Source organism: Culex quinquefasciatus, chromosome 2 (assembly GCF_015732765.1).
Source record: "Culex quinquefasciatus strain JHB chromosome 2, VPISU_Cqui_1.0_pri_paternal, whole genome shotgun sequence".
In the NCBI taxonomy this organism is placed as follows: domain Eukaryota; kingdom Metazoa; phylum Arthropoda; class Insecta; order Diptera; family Culicidae; genus Culex; species Culex quinquefasciatus.
In genome coordinates, this window is record NC_051862.1 from 100564210 (window position 1) to 100579979 (window position 15770).

At 37.9% G+C, this 15770-nt stretch overlaps 2 protein-coding genes across 3 annotated transcripts; one reads left to right on the forward strand and one right to left on the reverse strand.

Annotated features, from left to right (window-relative positions):
- The first annotated feature begins 5063 nt into the window (after nt 1–5063).
- On the forward strand, nt 5064–6554 carry LOC6046175 (protein canopy homolog 4). The gene is made up of 2 exons (XM_001863373.2): nt 5064–5400; nt 5906–6554. The coding sequence occupies exons 1-2, from the start codon at nt 5228–5230 to the stop codon at nt 6360–6362; spliced, it is 630 nt and encodes a 209-aa protein (XP_001863408.2). The 5' UTR covers nt 5064–5227; the 3' UTR covers nt 6363–6554.
- LOC6046179 (histone deacetylase 8) lies at nt 6358–8207 on the reverse strand. Of its 2 annotated transcripts, XM_038251578.1 has the most exons (5): nt 7906–8205; nt 7475–7664; nt 7158–7403; nt 6526–7092; nt 6358–6459 (listed from the first exon to the last, which is right to left on the reverse strand). In XM_038251578.1, exons 1-5 carry the CDS (start codon nt 7981–7983, stop codon nt 6425–6427), a joined length of 1116 nt encoding a protein of 371 aa, XP_038107506.1. In that variant the 5' UTR covers nt 7984–8205; the 3' UTR covers nt 6358–6424. The 2 variants fall into 2 exon arrangements, with proteins under 2 accessions (XP_038107506.1, XP_038107505.1); XM_038251577.1 differs by having other exon boundaries at nt 6358–7092; nt 7906–8207.
- Between the last annotated feature and the right edge of the window lie 7563 nt (nt 8208–15770).

Below are 15770 nucleotides of genomic sequence, written 5' to 3' on the forward strand. Positions count from 1 at the left end.
TAAAACTACAATTAGGAATGTACTTAGAAGACAACTGAAAAAATATAATGATCTTTGATCAACTGAAAGTATAGAAATTTATGTTTGTTTATGAACTTACAACTCCTCGAAGCATAATGTTATCAATCTTCATAATTCTTTCTTCTGCTGACATATGTAGAAAAGTTTTTTTTAAAGAGCGAGTCCACGAGCAAACCATACCCATCTCGCATCGATCTCACCAATCTGCCTGAAATTTTCAGGGGTTGTTTGTACATATAAAACTTGCATCTGGCCAAGATATGAGCACTCTAGGTCTACGGGAAAAGGGGCAAATCGGGACACAAAGTTTGAAGGTGCAAAAACGTCAAAAATCTTTTAAAAAGCTGTAACTTAGGCAAAATTCAATTTTATTTCAAAATTTGAAATGCATCTGAAAGGGCTTAAAAAATGCAACAAAATGCAGGGAGAAGCATTCCAATTGGTTTAATTTAAAGGGAGTTATTGGCATTTTAGTGAAAAAATAGCATAATTTTCGAACTCAAATAAAAAAATGTTCCATCCAGATATCAACTCGCTTCGATCTGCAGCTTGTAGCGGACATCTGGGACTACCAGTTGAGACTGAGAACGCTTTGGGTAAGGCAGTTTAACATATTAAATAGACACTTTTACTTTTAGGGAATTTTTTGGTTGTGAATTTCTGCTCCGGGGACCCCTTAGATCCCATTTCCTGGCGATAATTATATAATTTTCGTATTTCTGAGACAATTTCACAATAAATAACATGCATAAAAATATTTATTTTCATCCATTGAACTCTTTAAAAAATGATAGTAAAAAAATTAAGAAGCTGCTTTTTTTCTAGTGTCATCTAGTATTTTTGGAAACGATCTTGATTATTATTGAATGTGAATCGAAGATTATTTTTACTTTCATTTTTTAAAGAGTTAAAATGGGTAAAAATAAACTTTTTTATGCATGTTTCTATTGTGAAGTTGTCTCAGGAACACAAATATGATAACATTATTGCCAGAAAATGGGATCTAAGGGGTCCCCCGAGCAAAAATTAACAACCAAAAAAATCACTAAAAGTAAAAATGTCTACCGTCAGTGGGGGTGACTATGGGTCAAAAACGATACACCTTTCGAAATTTCTTAATAACAAAAACAATTTAAATAACATCGAAAATCTTTCAACGTAGATTTGTTTTTGGATAGTTTACTAACATTTTCCCAAAATATGGTGGATTTTGATGAACACTACCTTAAATGCCAATAGTTTGAAAATTGACCCAATCTCACCCCTTAGAGGGGGTGACATTGGGTCAAATGAAACTAAAATGATGCTCAAATACAACGATATGGTAAAAACAAGTCATCCAACAGCGTTTCTTGTTCGAGGGAATTGTATTGACACGCTACAATGTTTGAAGTGGAGATTTTCAAACATTTGGGTAGTTTTCGAGCAATTCTAACAAAAATATTAGAAAAATGATTTTTCGAGAGGTTATTTTTAGCCAAAAACGTACCCCAACTTTAGACATCTGCCAAAATAACAGGATTTGTTCTAGGAACGAGATTTTTTCAGCGAAGTCATCTTAAGATGTCCCCTACACAACCCCATTAACAGAATTCAGTTTCATTGAGAATAACCTAAAAAATGTTAAAATCCGTAAAAAATCACTTTGACCCAATCTCACCCCCCAGACCCAATGTCACCCCCACTGACGGTATTTAATATGTTAAACTGCCTTTCCCAAAGCGTTCTCAGTCTCAGATGGTAGTCCCAGATGTCCCCTACAAGCTGCAGGTCGAAGCGAGTTGATATCTGGATAGAAAACTTTTTTATTTGAGTTTGAAAATTGTGCTATTTTTTCACTAAAATGCCAATAACTACCTTAAGATTAAATTAATTGAGATGCTTCTCCCTGCATTTTGTTGCATTTTTTAAGCTTTTTCATATGCATTTTGAATTTAGAAATTAAATTGAATTTTGCCTAAGTTACAGCTTTTTTAAGATTTTTGACGTTTTTGAACCTTCAAACTTTGTTTTCCGATTTGCCCCACTTTTCTTTGACCTAGAGTGCTCATATCTTGGCCAGATGCAAGTTTTATATGTACAAACAACCCCTGAAAATTTCAGGCAGATTGGTGAGGTCCAAACGACGTCCCATACAAAGAGATATGCCCTGTTCGTGGACTCGCTCTTAAGTATTGTACTATGTTTTAATCATTTTTTGTTGTTTTTGTTGTTGTTGTTTTTATTGATAGTAAAAACTATGGAATAATTATGTCACAGTTTTAATCAGGTAAGCGAAACTAAATTTTGTATGAAAAACTAAATTTTGTTGATTAAATATGTATTGCAACAAAGGGGGGGGGGGTCTTTATTAAAACTACGTGTGAAGTGTGAATGTGTGTAGGGATTTATTGGGAAACGCACCGGTTCGACTGCTGGCGGGTGGTTCCGGCATGCGCAATCCACTGCTTCCGCGGCATTCGGCACCGCATTTCCGGTGAGCGAGCTTGCTTGGGAATGTGGTTTCAAGGTGGGTGGGTTTTTTTTGGGTTATTCATGCGTCCACCCTCGTTAGGGTGATCCCCACTGTCCAGGTATGGCCGGAGTGACAGCAGGGTGAGGGGTCTCTCATTAGCAGATGCTGCCCGAACGCTCGCTCCTTATCGTTGATGGACCACAGATCAGAGCGCGAGGTGTATTTTATACGATAAGAAGCAACCGGGCAACTACATGGCATTCAAACAGGCTGGGCCGACTCGTGTCTCCGTTCCGCCGTAACTCAAAATGGCGATTCCAAACGGATCCCAACTACTCACTTTCAAATTGTACGTCTTAAACAGAGTCCTGGGCGGAAATCATGGAATTAGTTCAACTGTACTAACCATTTCTAGTCAGTAGGTTTAGTGAAGCTTGTAAGGTACCACCCCGACTATGGGCTCACCTAATTGACCTGGATTTAACACTCAGATCGGGACTGCTCTCCACTTAACTTTTTGGTGTTGGGCACACGAACACCTACACCCCTTGGGCACAATACATATTTTGTGATGAAACATGTTAACAATTTAAAGTTTGACAGAAACCTAGGACTACGTTTTCTTCAGAAATTCATGCCGAACATTTGGCTACAAAAAGCTCATGAAAAGATGATTTCTATAAAAAGTTATATAACTATTAGAGTGTAACAAAAATGACTTTTTGGCGGGCATTCAAGGGTTTGTTCCGGTGGGCATACTAAGCCCAAATCCAAAATATGAGCTTGATTGGACGTAACAGGAGTTGGCGCTCCGCCCTTCAATTTTAAATGGGATTTAACCCGTAAAAAAAGATTTTTTCAAAAATGTCACTTTTTGAGGCATTTTGGCCACCAATGCGTTTACCAAAAACATCACTGGCGTGTAGGCCAGATCCTTGCGCATCTTTTGGTATATATAACATTGACATTTGGAGCACCCTGGAGCTACAGGCCTCAAAGTTTGGCATTTTTCGAAAAATCGGCCCCGGCAAAATCAAATGGCGTCTAGGGCGTCGCGAGGCGCGACGCATATCTTTTTTGCCGGGACCGATTTTTCGAAAAAATGCCAAACTTTGAAGGCCTGTACCGAGCTCCAGGGTGCTCCAAATGTCAATGTTATATATACCAAAAGATGCGCAAGGATCTGACCTACACGCCAGTGATAAACGCATTGGTAAATGCCTCAAAAAGTGACATTTTTGAAAAAATCTTTTTTTACGGGTTAAATCCCATTTAAAATTGAAGGGCGGAGCGCCAGCTCCTGTTACGTCCAATCAAGCTCATATTTTGGATTTGGGTTTAGTTTGCCCACCGGAACAAACCCTTGAATGCCCGCCAAAAAGTCATTTTTGTTACATCCTAATAACTATTACAAAAATCAAAAAAGGTGCAAAAAAAGTTTGTACACCTTTCGAAATATTAACATGAATAAAGTTATTTGTTGACAAATCACCATAAATCCAGTCTCCCAACTCCAAATAGACATCCTTGACTGATTAAAAAAATAATTTGGATTGAATATAAAGTTTACTAACTACTTAGTATAAAAGTTTATATAACTCTGTAAATTCTATATAAAACTTATTCAAACTGAATTTTGCAAACTTTTAATTTAACTAAATGTCAATATATTACCATAGAATTGCTAAATAAACATTTTGGATTGGATATAACACCGTTTTGGGGGTCTTTGTATCGATAGAATAGATTATTCTTTGGAATTCCGTACCAACCCGGTATTACGTCGTCGGGAAATCCGCCGGCATCCGAACCGGTCCACGATTCACAAGTCAACCTATGTGGCATCGGAAAGGGCATAAAATTTTCGATCTTTTGATACCCAAACATCTAGGTTTTCTTTAAAACCCACGTTTTTAAATACCAACCTCTAAAAATTATCGCCGATTTACATGTATGTAACCGGGTAACCCCTTAAACGCACTTTTTTACCTAATAGGGCCTGAGAGTCATTTTCAATGATAGTGTGTCTTTTCTTGAATATGACAAACATAATGATTGTTTTTTTTTAATTTGCAATACTTTTATAAAGGCATAAGTGTTGTAACGTTTTGCTAAATTGTTATTTAGATAAAATTTTCATTTGTGGATTTCGCTTTTTTGCCCGTTACAGTCGGAACTCGGATAATTTAACGAAGACTTGCTGAAGAAAGTCAATGGAACTGCTGGTATAAAAATGAGTAAACGACTTATTCAAAAACGGGCATAGACATTACTGTCCATAGATGGCGCGCAGTTTCCCCTTTTTATTTTGCCCAAAATGTCAAACCACTTTTGATTCACCCCTCGCCAACTGTCATTTTTACCAAAGGGTGTCAATTAGAAAAGGTATGGCGGACCAAATCTTGATAATAAAACTTTTTTTTTAATTTCAGAAATTGAGAATTATGCCTTGTAATTTATACCATTTCACCTACAAATTTTACTAATTGTTTGTAGACGTTTGACCACTTTTCTGTAAATTTCTATACACAGTTCGTTTTTTAATTTGTGGGAATAGAAATCAACCATACCTTCTCTAATGTAAATTATCTTGCCATTTTACTGGCCAATGACGGTAGACAACGTAAATGTTGATATTTTGCCCGATTTCTACCCGGCAAACTGCCTGCGTGCATAGCGCAGAATATTCGAGGAATCCTTATCAGTCGCAGAAATTCCGTGTGTGCCATTGTAGCCAGTTAGGGGTCAATCATGCTTAAGTTCGTCGGACTCTTCCTACTGCTTCCGGCACTCGTTTTGTGCGGGCCCGAGGAAAACGAGGGCGTTCGGTACGCCAGTAAGTGCGAGGCGTGCAAAATATTGGCCACCGAACTGCAGGCCAGACTCTCGGAAACGGGCAAATCCCACGACGTCATTGAAGTGGGGTAAGAATCAAGCTTAAAATAAACATTAAATGCTTGAAAAACGATCCTGCACAATTGTTAAATATGAGTTTTCTCAAAAGTTCGATAAGCTATTGTGTTTTATATGTTTAAAGACCCTTTTCGAATAAAACTTTAGAAATGAGCGTTTTTATAAATCATCCGGAAAGAGTACTCATTTATTAAGTTGTCATCATTTCAATTCAATTTAATTTATTAGTCAATAATCAATTCAAAAATGGAGCTTTTATTACGGGAGCTTTTATTATTTTATTACGTAACGCAAAAAATCGGATTTTAGACCCCCTCCCCCCCCCCCTCGTAACAAAATTTCCATACAAATTTCAAATAATTTGTATGAAGCGTAACACGGCCCACACCCCTCCCCATCTGCGTTACGTAATAAAAGAACGCTCCCAAATTTGTAATTCTTATAACTCAATTTAAAAAAACAAAAACCGGCGAGAACATCACACCATTTAATACTGATTTGCACACTATTTTTCAGCTACAACGTGGACGATGTGAAGCCACGAAAGCGCAAGGAGTATCGAAAGAGCGAACTGCGTCTGCTGGAATCGATGGAAAACGTGTGTGATCGCATTTTGGAGTACAACATCCACAAAGAGCGCAAGGACAGCACCCGGTTCGCCAAGGGTATGTCGCAAACCTTCCAAACTTTGCACGGTCTGGTCGACAAGGGCGTCAAAGTGGATCTTGGCATCCCGCTCGAGCTTTGGGACAAACCGTCCGCGGAAATCACGCAAATGAAAACGCAGTGCGAAACCATGGTGGAAAACTTCGAGGAAGTGATCGAGCGATGGTACAACGATAAGCAGGATGATGTCCCGTTGATCAAGTACTTGTGCGAGGAAACCGTACTGAAGGGAAACGATCCCAAGTGCTTGTATGAAGCACTTTCAGATGGACAAGATAAGAAGAAGGAAAAGAAGGAAGAGCTATGATTGTATCATTAGGTTTATTTAGGACAAGCATTACACCGTTCATTGTACATTGTCAAAAAAAATCACGATGCGCTCCGAACATACCTCTCGAGATTGCCTAGAATAAAAATTGAATCGTTTAGTGATAGTTCAACCATTTTAAGTTTCCTGATCTGATTCTTACCTTTTATAATACATACTTTCTGAGACAAATCTTGTGCACTATTTTTATCCTTTACGTTACGCTTGCATACGTCTAACACATAATCTGGTCCAAAATCAAGAAAGAAATCGTTCTCCGGAATGTCCTTGGAAATTTCTACGTTCAGAATAGTCGCCGTTAATGCCGTCCAATATTTGGCAGTATTTATGATATTGTAGCCACCACCCCCCAAGAATATGAACGGCACTTTAAATTCCAAAATCTTTTTTACACAGCTAATGCAGTCTTCGGGCAACAGATTCGTTCCTCCCAGATGATCCCCAGAAATAACATCTCCTCCACACTGTATCACGCATACATTTGGTCTAAACGTTTCGTACACTGCTTGAGCTATCTCAGTGAAATACGGCACGAACATTTCTCCGGAAATATCCCGATCGTATGGAGCGTTCACTGTATATCCTCTGCCAGCACCTATCCCAATGTCGGTGACATTACCGGTGCCAGGAAAATAGCCAGCCTCGTGCAAATGAGTTGAAACGGTCATTACATATTTGCTGGAACAGAAGGCGTTTTCCACTCCGTCACCTGAAAGAACGAATAAAAGGCAAATGCAAACGTTAACCTTATCCCTAATCCGTACCCGGCATTACCGTGATGAACATCCAGATCAATATAGAGCACTTTCTGAAATTTTGATCTCAATTTTGAAATTCCAATCACAATGTCATTAACATAACAGAATCCCGATGCTTTATCTCGCTGCGCATGATGCCAACCGCCACTCCAATTGATGGCAAATTTTGCCCCGTTCAAAACGGCATCCACCGCGGCCATTGAACTCCCCGCGACTTGAGTGACAAAGTCGTAGATTCTATCAATCAGAGGACAGTCGTAGGCTAAAAATAAAATCTGAGGTGTAAAAAGTATGGTCACAATTGAGTTGAAAAATAATTAACAAAACTATTACCTATCCCAAACTCTTCCAATTCTTCAGTGACTTCATTCAAGTCATCTACCTGATTGGAGCGCTTCAGAAATTCGACGTAATCGGAACTGTGGAATATCAGCAAATCGCTCGAACTACATTTTGGTGGATTGACTGTATGACATTTATCAAGTAACCCATACGATACAATCAGCTCATCCACTACTTTTGTCTGCAAGATAAATGGAACATATATAAGTGAAACAAATCTCGAGTTAGTTTGCAATAAGTCGTAACCATTACGACCTCTGACACTTATTTTATTTTCTATTTTCTAAAATAAATACAGTAAAGATCATTTAAAGGGCATGTAGATGAACAATCTAAAGCATGCTTGAAGTTTTTTACAAAATACATTTTGACCTATTATAAAGCAACGAACAATTGTATATTGTTTTATTATCTTCACCTACTCGATTTGAGATTACTGATAACTTTGCCGTTTCACTTTGCAGAGATTTGCTCGAAATATAAACTATTTGATTAAGCATTTCGTTATATATTTTTTTGTAAAAATGTATGTTGATTTGAAATATAAAGTAAGGTATCAACTATACCACAAATCAAAATAAACTATTCAAATGCCGTGCTCCGTTTATATAAGTCAAGTTTGACAGCATCTCACGTTGTGTCAGCGTTCTTTTTTCTCTTATAACGTCATGGTTCGAATTCCCGGACACTTCATCTTGTTTTATCAATTTCGTGGATATAAGTTCGCATAAAATAATTAACTGTGCGCATAAAATAATGTCTAAACTGTGTTATTTGATGAATTCTAACATCAACTTTCATTTCAAATATGTTTGGACGCTGTGGCCAATGCTAAAACAATTAAATTAAATTAAGTCATGTGATTACCAAATCTGTGAAACATTTCTGCTGAAATATTTCATAGGCGTCCGAAGCACTGGGAAGGCAAAGCAGAAATTTTTGGTGTCCGGGATTCGAAGCACAACATGTCATTTTGATTTGGAAATTCTGAGGAAAATTTTTTAGGAAAGACATATTTTGCATTCATTCTCTTGATATTGACTGTTTATACTACATCTTGATGATATTTCTACATTTCTAACTTATTACATGATTTTTTTTGCCAGCTATCACAATTTAATGATATGCTACTAAGTGTCCGGATTTCGAATCATGACGTTACTGTTACAGAGGGCGAGTATTCGTGGAAATACAATGTTCCATCCCAGAGGCTCCCGGAGTACCAAACCTTCTTAGCATGGTGCTCCCAACGAATACAACCAAATCTTGAAGCGTATGGTGGTGTGTCCCCACGCTTCTTCCTCCCCTGTCGATTCAGAATTGTGTTGTTGTTCGAATACTCAGTGCTCAAACTCAACCCAATTACGAATCATCTCTGCGATACGGCTTTACGCAGTAGGCCTGGCCGCTTTAACGCTTGTGGTGTTTCAATGCATTTCAATGCAATGGCGCACTACAAATGTTAATAAATGAGGCGTCATCTAACCTAAGGCACTCTCTAGGATCCCTTCGAAAGATTGTCTGCGCTAGGGTCTGATTAGATTAGATTAGATTCGGTTTTGACCCTTGAAATCCTTAAATTCGGAAGTCCCCCATTGTTGGCACCCAATGTTTGAAGGAATTAAGAATATGTGGCAAAGATCGCATTTTTTCAGAAAATATCAGTTTAATGCTTTTAAAGTTTTACAGATTTTCCTGAAAATGCTCACAATTTTGAGCAATAATTTTTAAACTTACGAGCAATTCCAGCCCAAAACAGAAATTTTTTAGGTACTTTTTTCTCGACCCTCTCCGATTTCAATGAAACTTTGTAGACATGTTATCCTAGGCATATAAAAGCCATGTTTGTGTATATGGAGCCAGTAGCACTCGATGATGACGTTTTAGAAGGGCGTATTTTTGTATTTCGTAATTTAAAACTAATTACATTGCTCATAATTCAAACATAACATTTTTTCAGTGTAGTAAAGTAACCTGGATAATAAATTAGCCTATATCTGTAAGCCCATACATCCAATTGAAATGTGGTCAAAGACAAACTTATGGGAAATTGGACGAGCTTTTCGATAAAAATATTTTCGAAATTGAAAAATCAAGTCCGTCATATAGAAATTGCCAAAAACCATCAAAAAACCTATTTTTTCAACATTTTTATTTTCAAAACCGCTGTAACTTCACAAGGATTGGACTTAGGACAATGGTCAATATGGAGACTTTTATGTAAAATTGTCTGGAGAATCGACTCTCGAGTTCGGTTTTTGAAAATTTTGACGCTTAAAGTACTTTTCAAAAAAACAGTTTCAGTAAATGATTTTTGTATTTTTTTAGGTGAGTTGCTCCACCCTGCATTTTTCGTGAGTCTTTTTGTAACATCTTAGGCTATTTTCATAAAAATTTTGAACGAAAAAAAATCGTGGGCTCACCTTCAAATTTGACTTTTAAACTTAAAAATCAAAAAATCTCATAAAAGTAGAGTGTTTTTTTCTTTCAGTGTATTTTTTCGGAAAGCCCGTCAAATTTCTTATAAGTTTGTTTTTGACCACTTTTTGATACGATGCAACGGCTTCGAGATACAGCAATATTTGAATTACGAAATAAAAAAATATTGAAAACACGTACGCCCTTCTAAAATGTCATTATCGAGTGTTACTGGCGCCATATACACAAAAATGGCTTATATATGCCTAGGATAACATGTCTACAAAGTTTCATTGAAATCGGAGAGGGTCGGGTACAACCGATTCCCTATTTGACATGGAATTGCTCTTACAATAAATGCTTGTTTCAATCAACTCAATCGCATAATTTTTCCAATCATGAGTATAAGCATCACTGTTAAAGGTAAAACCCGATTTCATATCACCAGAGGTGAAATAGAGCCTTTCTTACATAATGATGAAACTCCGACAAATATATTGGCGCAATTAATTTTTGACCACATTTACGGCTACAGATCTGAAATATAAAAATTGTGGGTTTTACGAGCGGTTTTCCAATGATGGAAGACACAAATGTTTAAGAGCGGATACAGACATCGCACAAGTATTTCAGAAAAAGAGCTCTCAAAAATCAGACGTTGAGTTCTGGGGTTCGGGCCATAATTCAATCGAAAGAGCGCATCAAAACCTTCAGTTTAGTAATAAGATTTTTTTTCTGGGAAGATTCCCCGCCGTGCACGATTTTTTTTAAGATTTCTGAGAAAAGTGTTTTTTTCGAAAAGCAAACCTTAAACCTTTCTTTTGTATGAAAGGCAAAAAGTCAAACGCTCTCAAATAAAAGTGCGGAATCCAATCGACGTAAAATTTTTTGAGAAGTTTGATCGAGTCGTGAACACTCAGTTGTAAAGATAAATTCGAGTGGAATTGTAAATAAATCATTGGGGAGTAGGATTCTGTATGGTCCCTCACCTTTTTTGAGAAATTTACTCTGTATATAAAGAAAAATCACACAGCTCTACCTTTTGAACCAACCGTCGGATCAATACCGATTTTTTTTCTGAGGTAAGTTTTTTGAAAATAGTTTTTTTTTGTTTTTATTGAATCAATCTAATCTTTGCATTCGGCTTACACTACCCTAATGAACTTTTGTTCTTTTAAAGGGGAGTAAGATAATGCTATTTAAAACTTTAAAATTACTTCAACGGGGTAGAAAGTTGTTAATTTCACTGCGAATTTTCAGTACCATTTCTTGCTTGAGTTTAGTCAGCGTTATTGCTTAGGTACTTGATATTCCCAGGTAATCTGTTGAAGTCGTTCGGTCCACAAATCGGGAATCTTTTTCGACCTAATTCCGTCCGGAACCGCTGCCGTTGAATTTGGTTCGACGATCTGGTGTCATGTTGGTGTTGAGCTGTGCTGAAATGCCAATTGTGATGCAAATTTTGGTTGTTCAGGATCTTATACATTAAGACTGCGATTCTCTGTGTGTACATTCCTAGGATAGGCAGGATGTTGTTCTGTATCGACCGTTTGTGTGCACTCCCCTAAGCGACTGTTCCATACAGGTAACGACTTTGAATAAAAGCGTAGTAGATCTTGAGCAGGACGTGTTGAGGGACAGTCTTGCACAATTTTCTTAGTACACCGCAGCGTACTTAAAGGTTGAAACTTCTTCGATGATTTGCTCACCACCGCATGGAGTTTCTTAAGCCGAAACATAATCATTTTGGATTTCCCAAGATTCAATGCGAGAAGATTGTTTACCAGATAGTTCAGAATTAGCTTCATGTCGTCTTTCATGTAGAGCGTCCAATTTCTCGTCCCGTGAAAAAAAATCCGGGAATTCCCGGGATTTCCCGGAAAAAAATATTTTCCGTTTCCCGGCAAATTTGTAAATTTCCCGTCCATGCCGTTCACATGAACCTTCGGATTTGTGGAGCTGAAGATGCCATTGTATAGTACTCAGTCATTGCTCTTTTTTTCGCGTCCTTTAGCCTTCTGGTCGAGCCGGTTGATTTTGCTTCTTCGGAGTACATTGTCCCGTATCTTGCCAAGCTTCCAAACATCGAAGTTGTACCAGGGACAGCAATCACTTTTCAGCTTGACCTCAACTGTTGTCGTCTTTGAGTTGCTTCCAACTAGTTGCCTGTACCGAGCTGTGGGCGTTGCCAATCGATCATGGGGTTCGAGGTCACCCCCGTTTGACTCCTGTAGGAACTGTTGGAACTGCTGGTCGACGGCTTGATAATTAGTCCACGTTTTTGATAGCATTTTCTTTACCCGGTCAAATTTCATCTTGAAGGTCGTTAAAACGTAACTGGGATCGCTTAGCGGACAGTCAATCGTGTAGTTGCAGACACGTGGGGAATCACGGATACTACAAACCACGTGGTCCAACACATTGTTACTACTAGGTCTAGTAACCAGTGTGTTTGACATGGCCATGCTTAGCAGGGCTTGGTACTTACGAAACTCACGATTGTTTATGTTGTTAGCTGGCAGATTCATGTCGCCAACGAGGAAAAGGGGAGCATCTAGGTTTGCAGTTTACAGTATCTCTTCGATCGATGAAATGAATCTTGTGGCACGACCGCCCGACTACGAGGTCGATAGAATCCGTGAATGGTAACAGCAGTTCGGCCAGTGTTGATCTCTATTCCAATGTGGTGATAGCCTTCATTGACGGTATTATTTTTGACTTTCAGCTGCAGATCACTCCGAACAAATACAGCAATCTGGGGAGTCCTGACACGATCACTAACTTGTAGTGGTTTATTGTGGGTGGTTGCTACGAACGAGTCTCTCTACACCTTGGCGGCAATAGACAGCAACTGCTGTCGATTTCTCGTCCTGTTTCACCATTATAGCTCCATCCTTCCCTGGCCAAACATAACGTAATTTCAGCGTTGTTTGGAGCGTTTTCAACACGTGAAAGAGTCGCAGTTATAATGGGGAGAGCTCATCACGAATGGTCACTTTGTTGTTAGCGCCGTAGGTCCAGTCGACACCGTTGATCGGGGACACATTAAACCTATCCTTGCAGCGTGGTGTTTTGAACATAACTCTTATGGGGTGGCTCGTTGAATTCCCGTTAGAGATACGGGTACATGATGAAATGTGTGCAACTGCTGTTTTGTAACCCAGCGATTCATACGTTTTTGCGTCAATCTCATCGATGTTTTCTTGTGGTTGCCGAGGAATACCAAGTATTATTGCATTAGCAGATAATTTCGTCCTGACTTGATTGTCTAGTTCACACTGAGCTCGATCTACAGCATCGGCAATGGTCTTGGTTTCCGCAGATAAGTGATTGTTTCAGGCCAGCATTCTCTTTGCGGAGTACGGTAATCTCGTTGCGAAGGTCCTTCACATGGCGCAGAATTTCATCAACTTTGTCCCATAGGAACTACTGGCTTGAGGAGAGGTCCAATGCTGCACTGCGAGTGATCTCCAACTCATCTTTTATAAGCCCCCTATTAAAACGCCCAAGGCTCCAAAAAAATTGGAACGGTAACTTCAACTCAATGGTTCTCGGGCATTACTCAATCAATCGGGACGATTCATCTTTCCAGTGATTTGCTAGGATATTTAGATGATTCTAGAACTTAATTTGATCAAATCTGTAATTTTTGCGAACTTTTTTTTTTCGCGTGTAAAAGAAGGTGGAACGATGTTTTCGGTCGCAGAAATTACAGATTTGTTCAAATCAAGTTCTGCAAACTTTTAAGATCATCTAGACATTCTTACAAATCACTGGAAACGAGAATCGTCCCGATTGGTTGAGTAATGCCCGAGAACCAGCGAGTTGAAGTTATCGTTCCACCTTTTTTGGGAGGCTTGGGCGTCCGTGAATGTTGGACATGCGTTGAGCATTCCAGTGTTAAAAGAACATACTAAAACACAAGGCGTCTCCATGAAAATTGATTTAATAAGCGCCATCTCGGGATTTTTTAAAGTAAAATAAATGCTGAAATACATATGGCGCCATCTGTGAAGGAATAGCGTAAACTTGTCTTTTGCATTTTCAGATTTTTTCAAATGAATAAAAGAAAAATGTTGTTAGAAATTTCTCGAGAAAAAAAAGTTTACGCATGCATTTGAAAAAAGTTTTGGAAAAAGACAATTTTATGCCAATGCACAATGTTCGGAATGGCAAAATTAAGTGAAATAAATTGATAACTCCTTTATTTGACGTCCTAGCCAAATGTTGTCTTCGGAAGAGTTGTTGTACTTGTATTTTTTTAAAGTTATTGACATGCATGGTGACGACCTTCCAGGGTGTCAACCAAAAACTAACTTTGTTGGATGACGTTGTAGGGCTTTGGTGTCTTCGGCAAAGTTGTAGAGGGGATAATTTCATGAAAGTTTGTCGAAAGCGCCAAATTTCTAGCTCTTAATCTACTCGAGATATATGGTGATAACTCAAAATGTTAGCATTTTAGCGGCCTACTATGTTCTGAAGAGTTGTTTATGACATAAAGCTACACATCTTTGCCGAAGACAGCAAAATTTTTTTAGCTTTTATTGAGGAGTTAATGCCATTTTTAAGTATTTTGAGCCTATTTTCAAGTTGCTATGTTTTCAAAATGGCGCATTTTGGCGCAAAACCGAACAATGCACCTGAAAGTACACACTCTCAACTACATTTCCTGAAAATATCTCCGTGTCTATCGGTGTCTATTTTTAGATATCTCAATTTGAATTTGACGGTTTTTAATTAAGGCGTCATCCATAAAGTATGTCACGTTCTAGGGGGGGAGTGGGGGTCTGAATAAGTGTGACATTGCGTGTTATAAGTATAGGAAAAGCGTGACAAAGGGGAGGAGGGGGGGGTAAATTTTGGCTAAATTTAGTGTGACGTACTTTATGGATGAAGCTTAATTTGTTTATAATTTTTAAGCGGAATCTTATTGAAATCGTGGTAAAAATCGGTATATTGAAGGGTAAATTGATCTATTTATCGAAAAAACATTGTTTATGCTTAAAGTTATGACACACATTCTAAAATTATGAATAAAAACATGTTTAGCCCAAAAATAATGTAAATGAAAATTTTAAATAATTGTTCGTATTTAAAATTAAGAATTTCCTTTTATATTTGGTCACTTTAGAAAGGTTGTCGTATTTTTCCATAGACAAAGTAATTTCCACAGAAATCGATCAATTTTCCCTTCAATATTCCGATTATTACCACGATTTCAATAAGATTCCGCTTAAAAATTATAAACAAATTATTCAAAAACCGTCAAATTCAAATTGAGATATCTAAAAATAGACACGGAGATATAGCAACTTGAAAATAGGCTCAAAATCACTTAAAAATGGTAATAACTCCTCAATAAAGGCTCAACAAATTTTGCTGTCTTCGGCAAAGATGTGTAACTTTATGTCATAAACAACTTTTCAGAACATAGTAGGCTGCTAAAATGCTAACATTTTGAGTTATCACCAAAAAAGTGCTTTTTTGGACCATTTTTGCAAAAATGGCGTATATCTCGAGTAGATTAAGAGCTACAAATTTGGCGCTTTCGACAAACTTTCATGAAATTATCTCCTCTACAACTTTGCCCAAGACACCAAAGCCCTACAACGTCATCCAACAAAGTTAGTTTTTGGTTGCCACCCTGGAAGGTCGTCACCATGTATGTCAATAACTTTAAAAGATAGCCCTTATCAAGTACAACAACTCTTCCAAAGACACCATTTGGCTAGGACGTCAAATAAAGGAGTTATCAATTTATTTTACTTAATTTTGCCAATTTCAAACACTGCACAGAAAAAAAAGTTGAATTTTGGAATGTTGAAAATTTGGTAGGTTGAATATTACCTCTTTTTTTGGGTAATATTCC

Coding starts and splice junctions, on each gene's coding strand:
- LOC6046179 (XM_038251577.1), bottom strand. CDS start 7,983: ATGCTTAATCAAATAGTTTATATTTCGAGCAAATCTCTGCAAAGTGAA. Junction 7,404..7,474: donor ATTGGAAGAGTTTGGGATAG/GTAATAGTTTTG, acceptor TTTTATTTTTAG/CCTACGACTGTCCTCTGATT. Junction 7,093..7,157: donor TGATCTGGATGTTCATCACG/GTAATGCCGGGT, acceptor TCGTTCTTTCAG/GTGACGGAGTGGAAAACGCC.
- LOC6046175 (XM_001863373.2), top strand. CDS start 5,228: ATGCTTAAGTTCGTCGGACTCTTCCTACTGCTTCCGGCACTCGTTTTG. Junction 5,401..5,905: donor CACGACGTCATTGAAGTGGG/GTAAGAATCAAG, acceptor ACTATTTTTCAG/CTACAACGTGGACGATGTGA.